Source organism: Hippoglossus hippoglossus, chromosome 3 (genome assembly GCF_009819705.1).
Source record: "Hippoglossus hippoglossus isolate fHipHip1 chromosome 3, fHipHip1.pri, whole genome shotgun sequence".
Classification (NCBI taxonomy): domain Eukaryota; kingdom Metazoa; phylum Chordata; class Actinopteri; order Pleuronectiformes; family Pleuronectidae; genus Hippoglossus; species Hippoglossus hippoglossus.
In genome coordinates, this window is record NC_047153.1 from 25,207,471 (window position 1) to 25,227,302 (window position 19,832).

The 19,832-nt window shown below is 39.3% G+C and overlaps 1 protein-coding gene across 6 annotated transcripts in view; it reads right to left on the reverse strand.

The window, feature by feature from the left end:
- The window catches only part of ntrk3b (neurotrophic tyrosine kinase, receptor, type 3b), a 167,786-nt gene that overhangs the window by 94,259 nt on the left and 53,695 nt on the right, over nt 1–19,832 (reverse strand). For all 6 annotated transcript variants that reach the window (XM_034571640.1, XM_034571629.1, XM_034571651.1 and 3 more), the window contains exon 4: nt 5,665–5,733. In XM_034571640.1, coding sequence (XP_034427531.1) covers nt 5,665–5,733 — 69 coding nt within the window. The remainder of the gene's footprint in view (nt 1–5,664; nt 5,734–19,832) is intronic.

Below are 19,832 nucleotides of genomic sequence, written 5' to 3' on the forward strand. Positions count from 1 at the left end.
GTCAGGTCAGGGAAGGCTCCAGGTCGCAAAAAAGGACAATGTGAGCAGCAGCTCAACAATTGTTTTTTTTTTCTTCACATTCTAATGTTGCTGTATGGACTCTTCCGACACTTTGGGGATATTTTTTGAAAGCTGCTTTTTGTTTGCTATACTGGTTTATATAAATATATACACACTTTCACATATGAGCTGTCAAGTGTAACAACAAATCTGACTAACCTCATAGTTTAATTATGGGTCAAATGCCTTGCTCCAAGGTGCATTAGGGCTCTATTGTCCCAAAGGAAAAGTAACAGGCAGGTTCAAGACAATTCTTTGTTGTACTTGGGACTATTTGGCCATGCTTTAGCTGAGGAGTGTTAAGTGGTGCACTGGTGGTTGTGTTCCGTTCTGGTGGGTAAATTACTTTTTGGTTTCATTATTTTTCTCCATTCAATCCATGTCTCTTTTTGTTTTGACTGCTTAAGCAATGTCACATCAGAAACAGAATATTTTGTAGCTTTAAATTACAGAATTCAGATAAATTCTCAAATTGAGGCCAGGGCCTTTACTGACCTTTTATTTGGGACAGGATTATACAAGAGGGAGACCTTTAATTCTAATTTACCATCTTTAAACTCCATCTTTACTTTTTGTCTTACTAAATAAAGTATAACATCCATTTTCGCAGCACTAATCACTCAGTAGAGCATGAGTCATGTCAGAGCCAGTCCCCAGACTGATGTTGATCTAACCTGAGTGAAATTCAACACTTCCTCCAGAAATTTCACTTCAAATCATGCTGCCTTTAGTTTATAGGTCAGCTTTTGATGTGAGAAAACATGAGGGCATTTTGAGTATCATACCATCAATCAGAGGTAGGCAAAGAAAAACAATGGTGGAATTAGTTCACTGGAAATGTATTTTGTATTGAGTTTACTTTGTGAGCTGTCCATCTTCCTCACTGTTTTTTTTTAACCTGGCTTTTATTTGTTTATGCTGGCGATGCCCCAGTTTCTTATTTTATATTTAACTTAGCTTATGTGACTCAAACACTCAATAGCCAGCATATCCAAAATTAGAAGGACATATATTCTACTCATTCAAAGATACATTGAAATCCAGTTTCCACTTCAGGTTGTAAGCCCCACTTGTTAAAGCTGATTAAAACTTTGCTGCAGCCATAATGTGAAAGAAATGAGTTTTGCATCTGTAATTTTTAGCCCTGCACATTTACTTCACAAATTTTCTGGATAATCAGATAATTTCTAAGTGAATGGGACTGTTGCAGTCACTTCATGCAGTCACGTGGATAACTACTGCTTTTTGTCTACAGTATTTGGAATGATGTAGTTACTGCACGTTCAGTTTCTTTGCAAGTTTAATAAACCACACTGACTTCATGCCACGATGATTGCTGATACCTGAGTTCACCTTAAAGCCGAGCTGTCTTGTATTCGGTATTTTTTGTACTTTTATTTTAATCAAATATACTCTATTGTCCCCATGGGGACATTTTTCTTGGGCCAAAGTGCTATAGCAGCTGCAGAACAAATGTCCGGACATAATTTATTTTAGAGTTGGTCAACATCTTCCCTCTCAACACTGCATTTATACTATAAAAAATAAATCAGTTAATCAGTGAAGGTCTCCTCTTCATTTTGCACACATGTATTCTGCCCAGCAGTGTGGCTTTTAAGCTGGAGACCTCTTTAATGTACAGGCCACTGCTGCCCCCAGTCTTTTCTACCACGTTTAACATTTTCATACTCTTTTCCTCTCGCAAGTCAGTCTTTGATGTTTTTGAAGAATGATTGTAAATGTCATGTCCCTGAGTGCAATCGGAGCCTAATGAAATGAAGGTTAAAATCAAGTAATTTACCTGCTCACAGAGCCCTTGGAAATTTTATGTTTAATTCATCCTAATTCACTGGCAGTCACATCAGACGATTACAGGTTTTATCTATTCATATTTCATCCATATTCAAGGAAAAATCCATTTTGCAGTGAGAGGCGTAAATGTTTGACTTCGCGTCGGCCCTGCTTCCCAGAGAGCTGGGATTAAAGAAGCGCTAACAGAATAAAGGGATTCGGGATGCACATTGCCTCAGGCCGATCACTTCAGCTCCTAACGAATACGAATATTCTGCTCTCTTTTTGTGGACCAGACAGAATGAGCTTCCTCGAAGACGCCAGTCCGGGTGACTGCTGCTAACTCTGCTTCAAATAATCTCCAATAATATCACCCTGGAAGCCACAGCGGAAGATTTAGCATTTAGCCGCCCCCTTCACCCTGCTGCGGTTCTCAGGCTCGTGATTGGCTGGGCTGTGCAGCACACTGCAGCAGCTCTGGTCCTTTGGCTAAAGGGCACACAGACAAAGAGGCAGAGCCGATTATCTGTGTCTCATCCAGAGGCAGTACGCGGCAGACATCTATTGTACAGCTTCAATGTGTTGTTGGGGCCTTTTCACAGGAGCCACAAAAGACTTGAGATTATTGAGATTTCACTGATAATATTGCTATTGTTACTGATATTAAGATATTGCAGGGAGTGTGAAATATCTGCACAAGCAACCTGCAAAACAAAGCCACTGTTTTGCAGTTACAATGTACTAAGCTTGATAAGGGGTGTCCGATAAGAGGAAAACAGACTTGAAATACGTTTACTGAGAGAAACTCCTTTTTTCTCTTTTTTTAGCAACTGTCTTATCATAAAGGTTGACTTTTGTCCCCACGTCAGATTTATCTGTGGATAAAACCTGCAAGCATCAGCCCCTAAAAACCACAGAATGCTACTAAACAGGCCACATAATGAGTGAACTACACAGTCAGTGCTTGTTCGGGGTGAAAAGAGAAGCCCTGCCTTCATGTGGAAGAAGCTCAGTCGTTTATTCAGCTACTTTAACATGTTTTACACCTAATTAATTATGTGTGTAGGAGCAGTTACAAGCAGAAAATGTAGCATTTAATTCCTATCTTGGTTCATCACACAGCTTTGATGAAACTACATGTTGTTTAATTGGGATTTCAGAAGGGCACTGGTGCTTTTTATCACTTTTGACGCATTACCTTTTGGGCATGCTTGTTCTGTACAAATACATTTTCTTAATTGTAATATATTCTATGGACGCCTCTCCCCCTGTTGTTTTCATTTCATCTTTATAAATAATCAAGTAGCATTTAGAGCTATTGTGTTCAAATAATAGACTTTGACTTTTGAAATCAATCGGTCAAACATCATGTTTTAAGCTTCCAAGGCCATACATTGTAATTGCAGGCTTAAAAAAGCTTGAACTCATTTTATATTCATTGCAGGTCACTGTCACCGATGTTACGGCTTTAAAAATTTTACTCTTTCATTGTTAAAAAATACACTTACAAAAAACAGCGCCTAGAGTGACTGAGATAACACGGTGTTGCAACAGCATCATGGCATAGGGCCATGCTCTCCTTTTGTCGCATAAAACGGAAATTATTTCAGCTGGTTTGATCTTCCCTCCATTTACATAATATCAGTGTGGTTCAGCAGCATGTGTGGGCACTCATCACTGATACTGCATTGTGAATTATTCTAATAATTAAAGGCAATAGCCACCCGGTGAGCACGGTTCATTTGGCGTGATTAAATGATTGGCACCTACCAAGCTAATATGGTCCGGGCGAGCATGTAGCCACAGTGAGGAGAGTAATGATGTCAGGGCCACGTCGCAGACTCTGCCCATGATAGAGTGACTCATTTCCTATTTGCGAGGCCTGATTCCACATGGCTTCTTTCTTGCATAACGCCTCGGCCCACGTCTGTGCCGCCACGCCACTCTAACTGACACCTCTTAACTAAACACACCAAATGGAATAGACATAAACCCTCGCTCCTCATCAGCATTCACCAGGAAACACGGGCATCACCCTGCCCTGCTTTTCATGTAGAACAACAAAGACACCATTTGTACACATCTAAAATGGTTGCCTAAGAACAAATAGGATTGCACATCAGAGCAAATCGAGCTCTGGGAGATGTAGGGGTGATTTGGTAAAGACGGATCTGAGCTAGTTATTTGGGTTTGCTGCATGTCATGTAGTCTGTCAAATTGTTGAAACCTCATAGTATCCTGAGTGTCAGTGTCCCTGCAGAAAATGGCAGAGAAAATACCCCAATCTTTTCTTTTCTACAAGTATTAGATTAAGGCTACAAGTATAAAGGTAACAAAGTAAATTAGTTACTGTTGTTACTACTGTATTATAATTGTTCATTAATTGAATAATTTGTTTTGTAATTTTTTTCTACTACTGTTTTAATCAATTATGTTTTAGTTATATACGTTGATATTTCTTTTGTTATTTTATTTACTCCGAGTATCTAGAAACACACTTATATATTTATATTTATATTTAAACTAGTTTTTCAAAATAAAGCATTTTTAAAAATTGATATATATATATATATATATATTACATATTATAAAAGATAGATTGATTGGTGAATGTTTGACATTAAAGAAGTGCCAAAGTTAGCGTTGCATACTTCAAACTAGTCAATGTTGCAAACATTTGAATGTGTTCACCTAGAATTCCAATACTTCAGTAAAAAGCTGAAGACATTTTTAATGTTTCCATGGGATGTAAGTATCATTTGCATATCTAATGTTACATCTAATGTTCATATGAAAGATTGAGAAAATGCCGTTGCAACAAGAAGAAGAGAAGCTTAATGCCAAACTAGTTAAGCTGAACTGAACAGCTGGTTAGATGACAAAAGCAGAGAACTTGTACAAACGAGTTTGAAGAATGAATCTCACAACCCAATAACGGGCATTCTGAGGGATTCACAGACCCATCTGCCTCTGATGAGGGCCCATAGTGAGAGGACACTTGTGTAGCACTGGTATGGGGTCTAGTGTGAATTGCCTCCTACGCGGGCTGGATAAGAAAGAATGTTCTGTAATATCACAGGGTCCCGCGAGTTCTCACTATGACAGGGTAAGCTAAATGCCCCAAATGCAAAACCACAGTGTCAGTGTAAGCAGGGCTTTCCCTCAACTGTGCTACCTGGAGTGTACGGAGGCAGGACCACTCCGAATCAGCATTGTGGCGTGTTCTCAGAGGACCTGCCCTGCTTCTACCTCTGAAAATAGCACAATAAGGAGGCCTGCTTGAAATAGTCTCGTATCACCTCAGCTCTATATGCCACGAGGCGCAGGAAGTGCAGCTACTGTTCAAAGCAAGCAAAAGGTTCACATGATGGACAGATCTGACAGCGGTAATGATGTGTAAATTACAAGCGGGTCGGCATCGCAATGTTCTCCCCGGTGGTGAAAGAGCAAACTCATTTCATAAACACAATGATCGCTAAAATATTCATAACAAACAAGAAAATGGGGTCCGACTCCCTCCTCCTACCAGGCCATTACATTTCCTTTGTGTGTGCTAATTAAGTCAACAAATGACTTCTTAGATCATAATGCCACTATACCGCCTATAGGTTCCCTCTTTTACATGTGCTCAGACAAATTCGAGTTTTTGTTCAACAAAGACAGGAATTATATTGGTGTGCTGGTGTGGTATGATGAAAATTTTTATTGAGGCAGATAGTGCGCAGGCAGCGATGATAAATTGCTGAAATAAAATACACACACACAAAAAAAAACGAGCCAACGAGAGCGATCCGAGAGGGGAAGAACACTTACAGTTCGGAGATTTGGAGGTGCTGGAAGAGCTGCCATGACAGAGTGCTGAGAGGATTCTTTGACAAGTTTCTGCAGAGGAAAAACAAAACAAAGAGAAAGTTAAATGTTACATGTGAATTAATTTAAGTCGCTTGCTTGATGTCATGTCTGTTCCATTTTCTGTTTGAGGTGAAGTTCATTTATCAGTTTCTTTTTGTCTGAACCCCACATTGCTGTGTTCTTCTACTCATGCAGTGATGTGTTTCAGTATGAACACTGCGCTAAAATTGAATGGAACAAAACTTGATATAAAAATTTATATAAAGGCTGGTATTCATAGTTAAAAATAAAGCAAAGTACTATTGACAAGGAAAGGGAAACGGCTCTGGCTGTGTGGAGCTTCGGGGCCTGGCCAACTCAATAAAAGAAAGTTGACTGCTTTCAAGTCAAATAATTCAATTGACTTAAGGAACCCCTGCAGCTCACAGAGCCACTAAACTCAATAGCAAATAGCCAGAGACTTACAGGTGATTTGACCAGAAGCTTTAACCAGTTAAAATATGGGCAACAGGCATCTGTCTGTACAGTTATTGAGCAATACAACGTCTCTGTGTGGACATTACTGCAGCAGTTAGTCTAAAAGTACACCGTCAAATCCTATCATCAGTCCAGGCACCATCAATGCACTGCATTACACCACGAGAGAGAAATGACAGAGCAACATTTGATCTGATCTGGTGTTTTCTTTGATGTGAAAAGTTGTCTAACGACTCACACATTTTCCATATTACGGTCACTTTGAACCCAACAGCACCGCTCGCAGTGTGTATTGGTCACGCTAATTGAAATGACAGAGGATGTACTGTATATACAGTGCAATAACAAATTTGAATGTACACAGTGGGTCAATGGAGATACCAACAGAATGCAGCAATAAAAAAACAGATATAGCCTACAGGAAATTGGAATATAGCAAATTAGCCAGATTAATACAGATAACTGTTAAAATGATTTTTTACAATTCACCATGTGGGTGTGTACAAGTATTATATATTTTAATGGTGTGGTAAAGGTAAAACCTAATTAACCATATAGACAACAACACAACAGTAATGCAATTTTAAGAAATACAATAAAATATAAAAATAATTGTTAAATATATGGAGTATAAGGACTTGCTAGTAATGTCTAGTACTGTGACTGGGTGAGTTCATGTTGAAATGCAGATACTCCTGTAACCAGAAGTGTCGCTATGGCAACAAGGACTAAGGATGCTGCAGGACTTTCTCATTTCCTGTGATTTCACATGTGCACACACATTCACATGCGCCCACACTCAGTTACGTGCACACACAAACACACACACACACGCCTACACACACTCAGTTAACATCCAAAGAAGCATGTTTGCATGAAGCCGCTCACACACACTTGTTAAATACTGTCAGTTTGAAATGTGTGCTCATGCGAATGCAGCGCTCAGAAAACAGGGGATGTGTGTGAGAATATGTAAAGATGCTGCACGATGTTTCACCTCCCCGAGAAAACCTGTGGTCCCTCTGGACCTGTATCACACTCTGATAGAATACATTACAGAGAGGGAGAGAGAAGGGGAGAGAGAGAGAATGGGCGAGCAAACAGCAGCTCATTAGGTGATGTAGTGCGAGGCTGCTCAACATTTACGTCAAATCACACACCCCAAAATAGACACATTTAGACCACAGATCTCCAAACAGACACACGTCACACGACAGACACTGAAAGAGACAATCTTCAGACCAAAGATGCAAATACACATCCAATTACAGGAGCCCATAGAGACACTGCTGACGGTTTGGTTGTTGACTCTTATATTTTCTTATAAAAGAAGACTTAAGATGGGATCATTTCTGGTGAGTTCCTTTCAATAAATGAAACTGCTGGATCCACAGAAACATAGAGTCACCTTGAAGACCTCGAAGAACCAACTCATGGGGCAGGTTAGGCGTTAATGTACATGTATGTACATCCATAAGTAAATTTAGCTGCAGTTCAATTAAATGGATGGGACTGAAACATTTTGTGTTTTTATAAAATGGAAGATCCATCCATCCATCCATATCTATATATATCCTTTGAGGGCAAAAGGTGGCAGCCCACTGTGCCATCTACCATTGGTTTGTGAAATGCCATTTTGAAGTATGCCCCTGGGTCTGCCCCACCTGAACTGCTGGCTGTCAATCATCCCTGACGAGTAGTGACATCATAGAGACGCGACTGCAAAAATCTGTTCTTTGATCCCTAATATCTAATTAATTACGACATTATTTCCAGATAGATCACCAAAACACTGATAAGACGGAGTAAACTCAGCTAATGACACTGTAATGACTCATGACCATAAAACATTAATGACTTATATTTCATTAAAGAAGTTAATGTTTTTTGAGCCTGAGATTTTTTTGGAGCAACCCCCAGCCGTCTTTTTGTGGTATTGCACTTTTAAGCAGAGTAGAGGAGAGAAAAGGAGAGGTAGTGAGACCTCCTTCATATCTCTGGCAGGAAGTGTTCTGCTTTCAAAGGTCATGCTTCGCATCTCCACAAGAAATGTCAGCTGAAATTGGATTGGGGGGGTAAATGAATTAATAAATATATAAACAAATCAACAAGTAAGCCATCAAAGCTGAGGGAATGCCAAAAGACAGGAGGTGAAGAAGGCCAAGTGCTGTGAAGAGGGAGGCCAATGATTATTAAATTAAAAAATTAGCGGTGTAGAAAATTAATCTATTTATAAGCTAGGCAGCTCAGTATCCAGGACTGGAAGGACATCCTGTATAACACCACCCAGCAAGCACACACACACTGTACATTGACATGGACCACTATACTTTGACTTAAGTGTGAAACAAACACTGCATCAGCATCCACAGTTTTTCCGTCACTGAGCCACAAATTATTTCTGCTCCTCAGACTCATTTGAATAAGGAATTATAATTATGTTATTCACATGAAATTTTCATCAGGCTGGGGTAAAAGATATGTGTTACAGCGACGGATGTATCTAGGTGTTAATATTGATGCCTGGTTGGCTCCCCAGCCAGAGGGCGACGAGGTGAATGCTAAACAGAACCTGGATATTTGCTCCTCTGCAGAAGAGGTGCGACTCCTCCTCCCTCCTTCTTTAATAATTCTGTTTGGCACAGATGCCACTGGGAGGGCTTGGCTACTCGAGAGGGTTGGCTAATTAGTGCAGCATCACTGGTAGCTATGCTGTCTGAGTGTGGGGAAGCGTCTGCAGATTGACATCAGGACCACGCAGAGCAGAACCAGACAGCCACCGTGCGAGATGTCGCAACCCATCAGCAGCAGGGACGTCGTGAAATCCAGTCGTCATCTGTCACTGCGTTGAGAAGCTGCTAATACCCCAAACCAACTGCTGCTGTTTTCTGTTCACTTTAACAACATTTCATACGGAAAAAAAGATTTCCTGTTCCTTTAAATTGGTCCTGAAAAGCTGACATTTTACAGTAGGGAGATTTTCCTGTTGTACAGCAACCATTTGCACTTCACAAAATACTGTTACTTTAATAATATGAACGTAAAAGTAATTGGATGGAGGCCATCAACGTGAAAGTAGAAGTGCAAATTGCGTGTGTCTACAAATGAGAGATCATTGCTTTGGATTACTTATGGGTAATTACAGTACAACATAAAAATACTTAAAATCCCAACGTGTTAGATGGAAATACACTTTCATTCTGCATCTATCACTGACTGATGCAACACCACAGTGATTCAGCAGACAGTCTGACAGTCTTTTATTCATCTAAACACCAAACACCCAGGAAAATATCCTCTTGGAAACATTGAGCATGAATGTCAGCATTCAGATGAAATGTTTTGCCAGGTATTATTTTGCACTTCCTGTAATTACTGTGTTGATAACGCGCCTGAAACATCAATACCATAACCACTTATCCCCAAATAAGTAGCCCCTCTCATTTGCAGAGGTTAATCTGACTACAAAAACATGATTGTCCTCAAGCTGCGGGTTGACAAATAAAAAGTTAAGGTCCCAGGTGTAATGTCTGAATAAGTCTACGACACTCCAGCTGTCTGCATGTCTCTGCCTGCACAAAACTTATTTCATGCTTTTCATGCTACCCTGTGTAACTATGAATCTCATGGTCCACCAGTCCATCCGCTCTGTACAGCTGCAGCTGTATGCATCCTGCCTGAATGCACACAGTGATAGAGTACAGAATGTATGTTGACATGCATATTCAGCCACAGCAGCATTGCCGCCGTCACGGGCTGAAAAATGCATATTTCAAATATCCTAGGCCTCTTGAGCCCCAGTTGGACAGGATTTAAGATAACCTGTGAAAGGATTTTAATCACATCCAGAATGAATGTGAGGGATTTTTCACCTATCAGTCATAATTAATTGGGCGGCTGTGGGGTAGAGGGGTCGTCCTCCAACCAAAAGTTCGGTGGTTCGATCCCCAGTCTTTCCCATCAGCATGCTGGAGTGTCCATTGGCAAGATACTGAACCCCTAAATGGCCCATCGTGGATGTTGAATGCACTATTGTAAGTCGCTTTGGATAAAAGTAATGTAATGTAATGTAATAATTACAGCAAACTTGCTCATCAACTTGCCACCGTTGAAAGTATTCTCAATTGGCTATTGGCAGTTCCAGTTTGCAACGCACCCATCGATGTACAGATTCAAGAGTCAAGAACTTAATTCTCATTGTGCAAGCACAACGAAACCATGAGATTCATCCTCAGATCGAAGTGTGCCTGTGCCTGATTTACAAAGGGAATATAGAGAGATAATAAAATAAGCAACTGTATAATAAACAAAAATATAATATATATAATAAGGTATATCTTTAAACATAACAATAATATAATACAGCAAACAAGTATATAGTACATTTTCTTAATAGAATATAAGTTAACATAAATGGAGGTAGTGCATACAACGGCAGTTAAGTGACTGATAAAGATAAGTATGATAAATAATAATTGATGTGAATATTGCACAGTGTATTTAAGTGCTATGATAAATATCATTGTTATTGCACTGTTTTAAGGCGACTTGATGAATACAGAAACTATGGGTGGATCATTTTCACCACCAAAGAAAACTTCAGGTAGACATAATATGCTTTTTAAATTTTCCCTTTCCTCTAGTGTGCTTTATTGGTCATAGGGAGTCCAGCCGATACTGAGGCACCATTGTGAAGTCACATTACATTTGTATAATGCAGGCTAACGGTGTAGTCTCAAAAAGCAATCAGGTAAAGTAAGAGCAGTGGCCGGCATTTCCTACCAGTGCTGGAAGTGGTGGACCAATCACAAAGGAGTGGGCCAGCTGGCCAATCAGAGTAGACTGGGCTTCATGAGAAGGTGGCCCTTAAAGAGACAGGAGCTAAAACCAAGCGTTTCAGACAGAGGCTGAAAAGAAGAGCTGCAGGAATGGACAGTATGAGGAAAGTGATGTGTTTTCTTATCATTGGAGCCTGTTAAGGTTTTCATGTAATAACCGTAATTAGATATAACAACCTGAATATGAGTATAATATGTCTCGAAAAATACGATGATGACGATTCTCAGTCAAGTTCCCTTTTCTATGATTTCTACTGGATTTATGGTCCTGTATTGACAATGAACATCAGAGATAACAGAAACTGCATCTCTTGCACACCCCCTTGATAGGTTTGGCTTTTTCTATTGGTATTGTCCTGTTTAATGTGCGTGTCTATTACAGGCCTTATCCTGTGATTTCCCAGTGGTTAAAATGCCACCCAGAATGATGAGGTTTAATTAAAGAGGAGCACCACAGTAAATCAATGTGTCAATATTTTATAATGTTAATCACATCTTCATAAGGCTTTAATTCACCTTCTTTTTCTTTGGTAATATTATCTGTGGTGTGTGACCTTTGACTCTGATCACACTGGACCTTCTTTACATATGGGTTTAAATTGCCAGGAGAAACAGGTATTGGCTTTTTGTCAGTTGTTGACATTTCATGTTTCAGTACTCCTCCAAATCCATACCATTTCATGCATATCACATGAGCAGTAAAATATACCGCACCTAATCTTTTAAAACAGCTTGTGGGCTCTACTTCCCTAACATTGCCATTCCTGCATTTTATAAAAAATTCAGTCCTGCTGCCAAAGACATCTATTTTATGTTTTTCCTTTTTGCTATAGCACACAGTTCAAAGATTATCAGCCCAGCACTACAGCTCCTTAAACACACCAACCTCCTGCCAATGTGCGGATTCCTTTTGTATTGGTGATGCTGTGAATAACTAAAATTCTCGTTCAATGGGAGTGTATGTATCTCTTGAAGTTCATGTATTACATGAGGATCAATTCTCTTGATAGACTCTCTGTTGCTGCTGAGCGGTTTTAAGCTTTTTCAACCAAACATTACTGTTTTATAACCACTGCAACAAAAAAAAGAAGAAGAAGATCTCTTTTATGCACAAGCTTTTTACTGAACTCTGGTCCGTTTTGGTTGGAAACTAGACTACTTGGGCAGAAATAGATTGTTGTATAAGTAGCTGTAACGGATGTTAGAGAGAAGTTAAAAAAGATCACATGAACCCAGATCTCTGGTTTTGATGCCTGTTTTCCACCCTGACCTTCACACGCACTCCTTTGCTGAGCTATTGGGACGACCCCTGAAGCTAAATGATCAGTTCTGTCTCTCTCTCATTCCAGATGGCAGGGGTTTGGTTTAATGGTGTTTTGGTTGCTTTGTCTTTGTTCCTTTTAGGTTACACACATCCACACACCTTCCATACACTACTGAGAGCACCGATTTAGATATTTTTGTGCACTTAAAATTGGCACTGAACATCCAAAATTTGTAATTTATAATCATGCCTTATACAATATTATATAGTTACACAGTTCAGTTACATGACTACCTGTAATGTAAAATAACAAAATAACAGCTAATCACCTGCTCAGATAAGTTTCCCCCTGGGAGCCACACGTTCACAGTTTTGGCTCAACAATCACTCTCAGTCCTGTTTCAAGCTGTATGCTATCCTGGTTGAAACACAACAACCAAAACAGAAAAAACAGGACCATACATTTTCTTTTTCATGTATTTACCAAGTGGCCAGAAATTATTTTGTCCAAAGTGAAGTAAAGACTAACTGCGACAAATGAATGCTCATGTAATGCGTCAGTAAGACAGAAAATGTTTGCTAACATGTTGTGTTTGCAGCTTGTAGCACTGTCTCTACGTTGCAAAACAAATCGAACAATGAATACATGTTCAAGTAGTAAGCCGGGGCCCCACTGGCCACACTGAAAGGCTTGGTTTTCATTTCCACGGCCACGTTAACAGATTAGACCTGACGCACCTGATGCGGCACGGTTCAGCCTCGGAAGCCACGCTGCTCTTCTAGAGGGTAGCAGTCTCGCCAATTTTTTCCCCAGTATTCCGCGCGCTGTTCTCAGCAGAATAAACAGTGAAAATTATCTTTCACCCACTGTTTTAATGCTCTGTCGAATATTTCTGAAGACATATCTGTCAAATATGTCACGAACATAAATGTTTGCAACACTTCCTGTACCCATTTTCAAAACAAAAGCACTCCTGCGTTTCTGTTGACTGAATCCATTCATTTGTTTTAAAAAGGTTTTTTTTATTTTGAAATACTAGCATGAGTGGAAGATGCACTGCTTCGTACTGTATAATACAGGTATTTATTTGAGTACGTAGGACTACTTTTAAAAGACAGTGATTATACCAGAAACCTTAAAAGGGCTGTAGTAGTTATATTAAAACTCTCTCCCACTCACACACGCTGAGCAAACAGCGTGTGTGAGTGGACTATGTGAAACAGGTAAAAAAAAAAAACTTCCAATGTCGGTCAACTCGTCAAGGATGAAAATGTTGATGTAAAGTGACATCATGGCAGTAGGCGCTCTGCTGCTGAACTGTGTCCAGTGTGGCCCGGGCGTAGTGCTCAGAAAATGATGAAAATCACTTAACCTGGACCAGATACAATCAAATTGTTTTTATGACTAGATGATTAAATAAATGTTGGCTTGTTTTGTATTATGATTCCAATAATATCTCTGATTGGTTTATAAAGATTTATTTTTGTCTTATAAAATGCAAAAAATGTTAATGATTGTGTTCATTCAGTGTTTTAAACTTTGAGTTTCTCCAAAGTCAGACAAGCTAAGTAAGAGCTAAGTTTGAATTGTAATACATGTGGTATAATAACCGTAAGCAATGGTATAAAAGTTGACGTTATTGGAAATGTCTCATCTTCTCAGGTTTCTCTGAATCATTGTTTGCCCTATAGTAGAATATCAGCTACTAACTTGTCCTTTTTCCAATTTGTGTGATAAAGTAAAGTCCTTTTACTTCAAAGAAATTCAGATGGTTTTGGCTCAACCGAACCTGAGGACACATCATTATGAAATGCCACGATGAAGCTGAAGGCGACTCATTTGTTTACACTAATTGCCCAAATGTGTCAAAATCAATGCGGTAATTATTTATTAATGGACATAATTAAAAATAGAATAATTTGCACACAGCAGTTGAAGCCTTTCTTTTCACCGAACCCTGTGTACTATACTGTAGTCTCTACACTTCAATCAACAGCGTCAGACATATTTGCAGATTATATGCTGTTTTTTAAGGTACAAGTTCACAGGTGGAAAAAAGTAATATACTTTAATTAGAAAACCTTCAGTTCCTAGCTGTCCTCTTTAGATTTGCTTTCCAACCGGTGAAGGTCATAAATATGGGAAGTAGAATTATTAATCAAAAATACTCCTGGTCTGAATATTTATGTTTTAAAACATCCTGTCAAACCACAATCCAGCACAAAGACAAACTGTAAATCCTTGATGAAAAACACTCAAATACACCATGGGATGTACTGTGAGGTATGCTTGAGTGAGATAGCGCATGTATGTATTATATTGGTAAGGGCATTAGACTGAATATGCTAAAAATCTCCCACCTTCTGCAGTCCAATCACTGGAAATACAAAGCCAGGGAGTAAGTCCCTTAAATTGTGTTGGAGGTGCTGTATGGAATTCATTTAATCAAAACAACCAAGTCTCAACTTCAAACAGCCACCACTTCATTATAATGAAGAATATTATTCACCCCAAATCTGCATCAAGCATAGGTAAGGTTGGCTCTGGGGAAGAGGGATAAAAATAGTTGATTCTTTTTTCTCCGAAAAATCCTCTGGTTGTGGTATATGTGTGCATGTGTCATGCTAATCTCACGGCAGAATTTTCTCTCATCTGCTTTTCTGTCTATTCTTCTTCGACATCCAACAGGGTTAGATACCGAGAAACGGACACCGCTATCAAAGATCACTCGAGGAGCTACTTGAACCATGTCTGTTTTAATGAGTCCAACTGTTTGTCAAAAGCAGTGTAGCAGTCGGTACTATGGTTGTACTGGGCAGCATCTTCAGTAGATGTGTGAAATATGGTGTGATGTAAAAAGGTGCATGGAGATCAGTTCATCTGTAAAGATGCCAATAGGCAGAACTGGTTATTTTTGGACTGAGGCTGGGATGCTTCTGATTCAAGTGTTTATACCTTGCTAAGCGTACCTAGAGTCCTGTACTGGATTGGTAACCTGCCAAAAAGTTGGGATCATCAAATTGATTCTCTGTGCACCATGGGTATCTTTCTCAAAATGTATGGCTAGGCTACCATCCAATAGCTTCTGAGACATTTTATTAAAATCCAAATATGAACCACTTGAGGCCAATCAATATAATCGTTTTTTTAATATGTTGGACTGAACAGACCGACTGACTACCATAGAGCCACACCATGTAGCATGGCTATAAATGTATTTAAAAGTCCTAATCCATATCTCCTTCATTAAAAAATGATTAACTACCCATTCAGTCAAATTCTAAATTTGCTACCTGAATCATTCAGTATTTGAGAATAGATGACTTTATCTTCAGCCCAATAATTATTCTGTAAACAAAGGCCTCGTGGCAACTCATTACATTAATAAGAGCCTGTGATATCTTTAACTTGTTGTATACCAGGAACATGTGTGAACGACAAGGAATGATTACTTTTAATAAGGGCTTAATCCTGCCTTTTCACCATGTTTTGATGAATCCTGCTATCAGTATAATAACACCAACAAATTAATCTCAGTGTATTGGCATTGTTTGGCAGATTTTAATCTTTTTTAAATTGTTTTGTGCTATTTCTGCATTAGCTGATTGGAAAGGGTGGTAGGAAGAGGATAAGGAAATGACGTGGAAAGAGCTGTGAGCCAGCATGAAAAGCATGACACCTCACACCCCAGGTCACTGAGCCATTAAGTCAGGTTAGCACTATTAGGGTTGAGCCATTAGTAACCTGAACATATTCCTGCAATTTCATTAGAGGTTTCAGTTTATCAGTGTAATTAATGCAAGACAATATTGTGCACAGTCATTCATCTATGCTGCTGATTGCAAGGGAGAGATGGGAGTCGACGTTCCAAGATACAAGAGAACGAAGCCTTTAAGCCATGATTCTGATTATTTTCCCAGATAAGGATGGAGATGTTAATATAGACTGAGTAATGTAATGGAAATTGTCATCAATCTAATGAGACAAGCAGAGACAGAACCGCCACTGGGCTGACAGCATTGCCACAGGCAGACTCAAACCTTTTAGCTTTAATTCTGATTACATTTGTTAATTATGGAGATGAAATATGCACTGAGCCTCAGACGCATTGCACTGCAAAAGTAACTTTGTTGCAGGAGACAAGCGTTGTGTGGGGGAGAGAAGCAGTGGTGTATGATGGTGAACCATGGCTCATAGTTCCCTTGGAGAAATGTTTGCTGCATGTTCAGCTGAAGGTACACAGTGCCAACCTGTTCTGGCCTGCTGCTTTATGAAATGCCTCTTGCTGAAATCGATAAAATGTTAGAGTTGATTAAAACACCAATAAGGACACCCGGGAGTATTTTTCTTGAGACGACTGAGAGAAACATTTACAGCCTCTCTTCCAGCCTTGTTTCTCAGAGTACTTTTTTCCAGCAAGCAAGCAGCTCAACAGAGCATGATTATGATAAATAAATTCCATATTTGTAATAGTTTGCTACATCCATAATGTAAAAAGTACTTTCCCATGTGTTCAGGCAGAGGTAATAATGAACCCAAGACTATGATACATAACTTGGTGATGGGTTCAAACAACATTTTCTTCCAGTAATTTCAGCCAAGAGAATAAAGACATAAAGGTAGTCAAGGGGAAGGAATTGAAGATGACTGTGTGTCTTTGGCACCTTTCTGCAAAGCACTACTACATAAATCCTCCGCTGTGAGCCTGACCGGCTGAGTGCTTTTTAGTCATAATCTAGAGGTTTCAGAGAAGTGATTAAGGCATTCATATCAGGTGGAGCTGCATCCAAATCCACTGCAGCGTGGAGCGGGCAGCCGGACCAGGACGCAACGGTGCCCATTTGTTCACCCGCTGCCCCGAGGACTGGATTAAACATTGCTTTAGCCAATTAAAACATTTCTACTGCAGCCACAGGCTAAGGCCTGGATTCTGCCTTTGCTGCAGGAAATGTTTTCTCCCACCAATAACCTGAGACAACAGCGATCGGAGCTTTAAGAAGATGAACACAACCCTTAGAGGTGCAATCAAAGCCCTTATCATCTTGATACGGCAGGGGAATACTGTGCCTCTGTCAGAAGCTGCAGGGTGAACCTTTGTAGAAATCCCAGTTTTTACTGCAGACTCACTGAAGTCATGACAAACTTCTCCAAGAGGAGTGGTTTAGAAAACCTTCACCTTCAGCAGTTTCCAGAATGGTCTGGAAGTCAATCTATTGTGTGTAGATCAATAAAAAGAGAATCTGCAGTTTGTAAACATAAAATTACAATAAACGTAAAATTAGGGCAGAAAATCTATCTACGTTGTACGACAGTATATGATAAGTGCAGAGATATGTAAGTAGCATTTACCTTTAGTGTCGCTCATCTTCAACAATGCATCATATTTTATATATTTATGTATTTAAGATGAGCTAAGTAAGATAAGATAATCCTATTTTAGTCACACAATGAGGACATTTGTATTTGTCAAATAGACTTGATGTAAAAGCAGGAAAAATAATAAATGAGTAAATAGAAAGGGAAATAGAAAAAAATGAAAAAAGTATATGAAATGTATACTGTGTATGATATTTATATATATGATTTATCAAATCTTACAATTAAATCGGACCTATAAGCATGTATCTACAGGTGTGAAATAACTGTAGCATAGTTGAAGTATTAATGGAAGAAAATGGAAATGCTCCTGTAAAGATACAACATGTATTCAGTTACTTGATAACACTGCTGTGCACCATCCAGGAGTTGTGTTTTCCTTCTATAGTAGTGAGCATATTCCACATCAGCCAGACACACATATTCAGCAGTGGATTACAAATTATCCACGCTTCTGGAGTCTGCCATGTTGAAGAATGTGCCACCTTTTGTAAATTAGACATCAAAGCCTGCGAGCAAAGCCGTTCATTCTGTGATTTGTTTACATCATCAATACACTAACGGCAACTTTATCTTTAGTTATTTCAACTCACTATAGGAAGACGAATGCACGCATCAACCACTGAGGCCTGCATTCACTTGCCTCTATCAGGAATGAAACACCGGTGCCACAAAAGTGCAACTCATTCCCAATATGACATACTGTTAGCACTTTTGTAGTAATGGAGACGCTCTCATTAATTTCAAAGTAAAGCTGCTTTCTATGGCTATAGCTCAGAATCTCTGTGTGCATGTCAAGCTGCTGTGTATGTTTTGGTTACTGTGGAAACCAGGAGAGCAACTGCAGAAAGTACTGAAGCATAGTTTTAGACGACAAAACACTGATTTATGCCTGAGAGAACAGATGCAACATAAATAAGATGTTAGTCATCACAGAAGGGTGTAGGTCAATAAACACTGCACATTTCCTAAAAAGGTAGACGTTTTTATTGTAGGCTCACATGGTTTTCTCTTTCACAGTGATGCCAGAACGCTTATATATGTCTTGTCAAGGCGCCTGCTCATTTCACAGATCCTATATGGTCCAAACAGCTAGTTAAATGGATATACAGCTCTGAAAACAGTGACCCAGGGTGTCAAGTGGGTACGCTTTAGCACCTTCAAGTATTTTAACAATCTGATGCATGAAATGAGAACAGTCTCCACTCCTTCATGTTTCATAAAAAAAAAACGAAGGAAAAAAAGGGAACTGAATCTGAAGTGCGGATTTCTCCTTGACAACTCAAAAACACGGGCGTCAAGGACAATCAACTTTCCAGCGGCCCACTTATTAACTCAACAATAATGCAAATTTATGGAAATTCAAGTAAGGGTGTGGGGAATGAAGATTTACTGTCTAAGCATCTTCATATAATGTGTTGTTATCTTAAAGTGATGGCCTGCCACCTACACCTTGACAGCTGCTGCATATGCATAACATGAAGCTCCGTTTCAGAGGCTCAGCACTGAGGTGAGAGTTCATTCATCCGTGAAAGACATGACTGGCAAACATTGGTTTTGCTGAAAATTAGCGATGCTTGTTTTTTCCAATAAAGATTTATTATACCATTCAAATGTGTGATCACTGTGAAAAAAGGCTTTATACGTTAACAGTAGGCTACCAACAAGACTGAGCTATGCTAAACTCGTCAGCAATTTAATCATAGACTGTATCCCCCAAAACAACGTCATTAAGAAGTATGTCATTGTTTGCTGTTTAGCTGAACATATCTATCTTCGCATATCACAGAAGCTGCCACCTTTTAGATACTATATTCAAATTAATTTAATGCTGGGATTTAACTCACATACTCAAACCCTTTTCATTTGACTTTCAACCTGGCCAGTACATTTAGTTACAAGTGAAGTTCAATATGAATATTATATTATACTCGTTACTCAAAATGACCCTGTCAATATTTGAGTTTAATATGGGATAAATGGGTAGACACACACATACTGTACACACACAGAAAGGCAAACAAAGACAGACAGACACACAGATAGTCCAACACGACAGACACAGACAGATAGACAGACACAGGACAGACAGGCCGACAGAGATTTCTGGATGTGAAGACATTTTGTTCACAGACACTGTGTTGGCCATTTGCATTCCCTGAAGATGTTCATA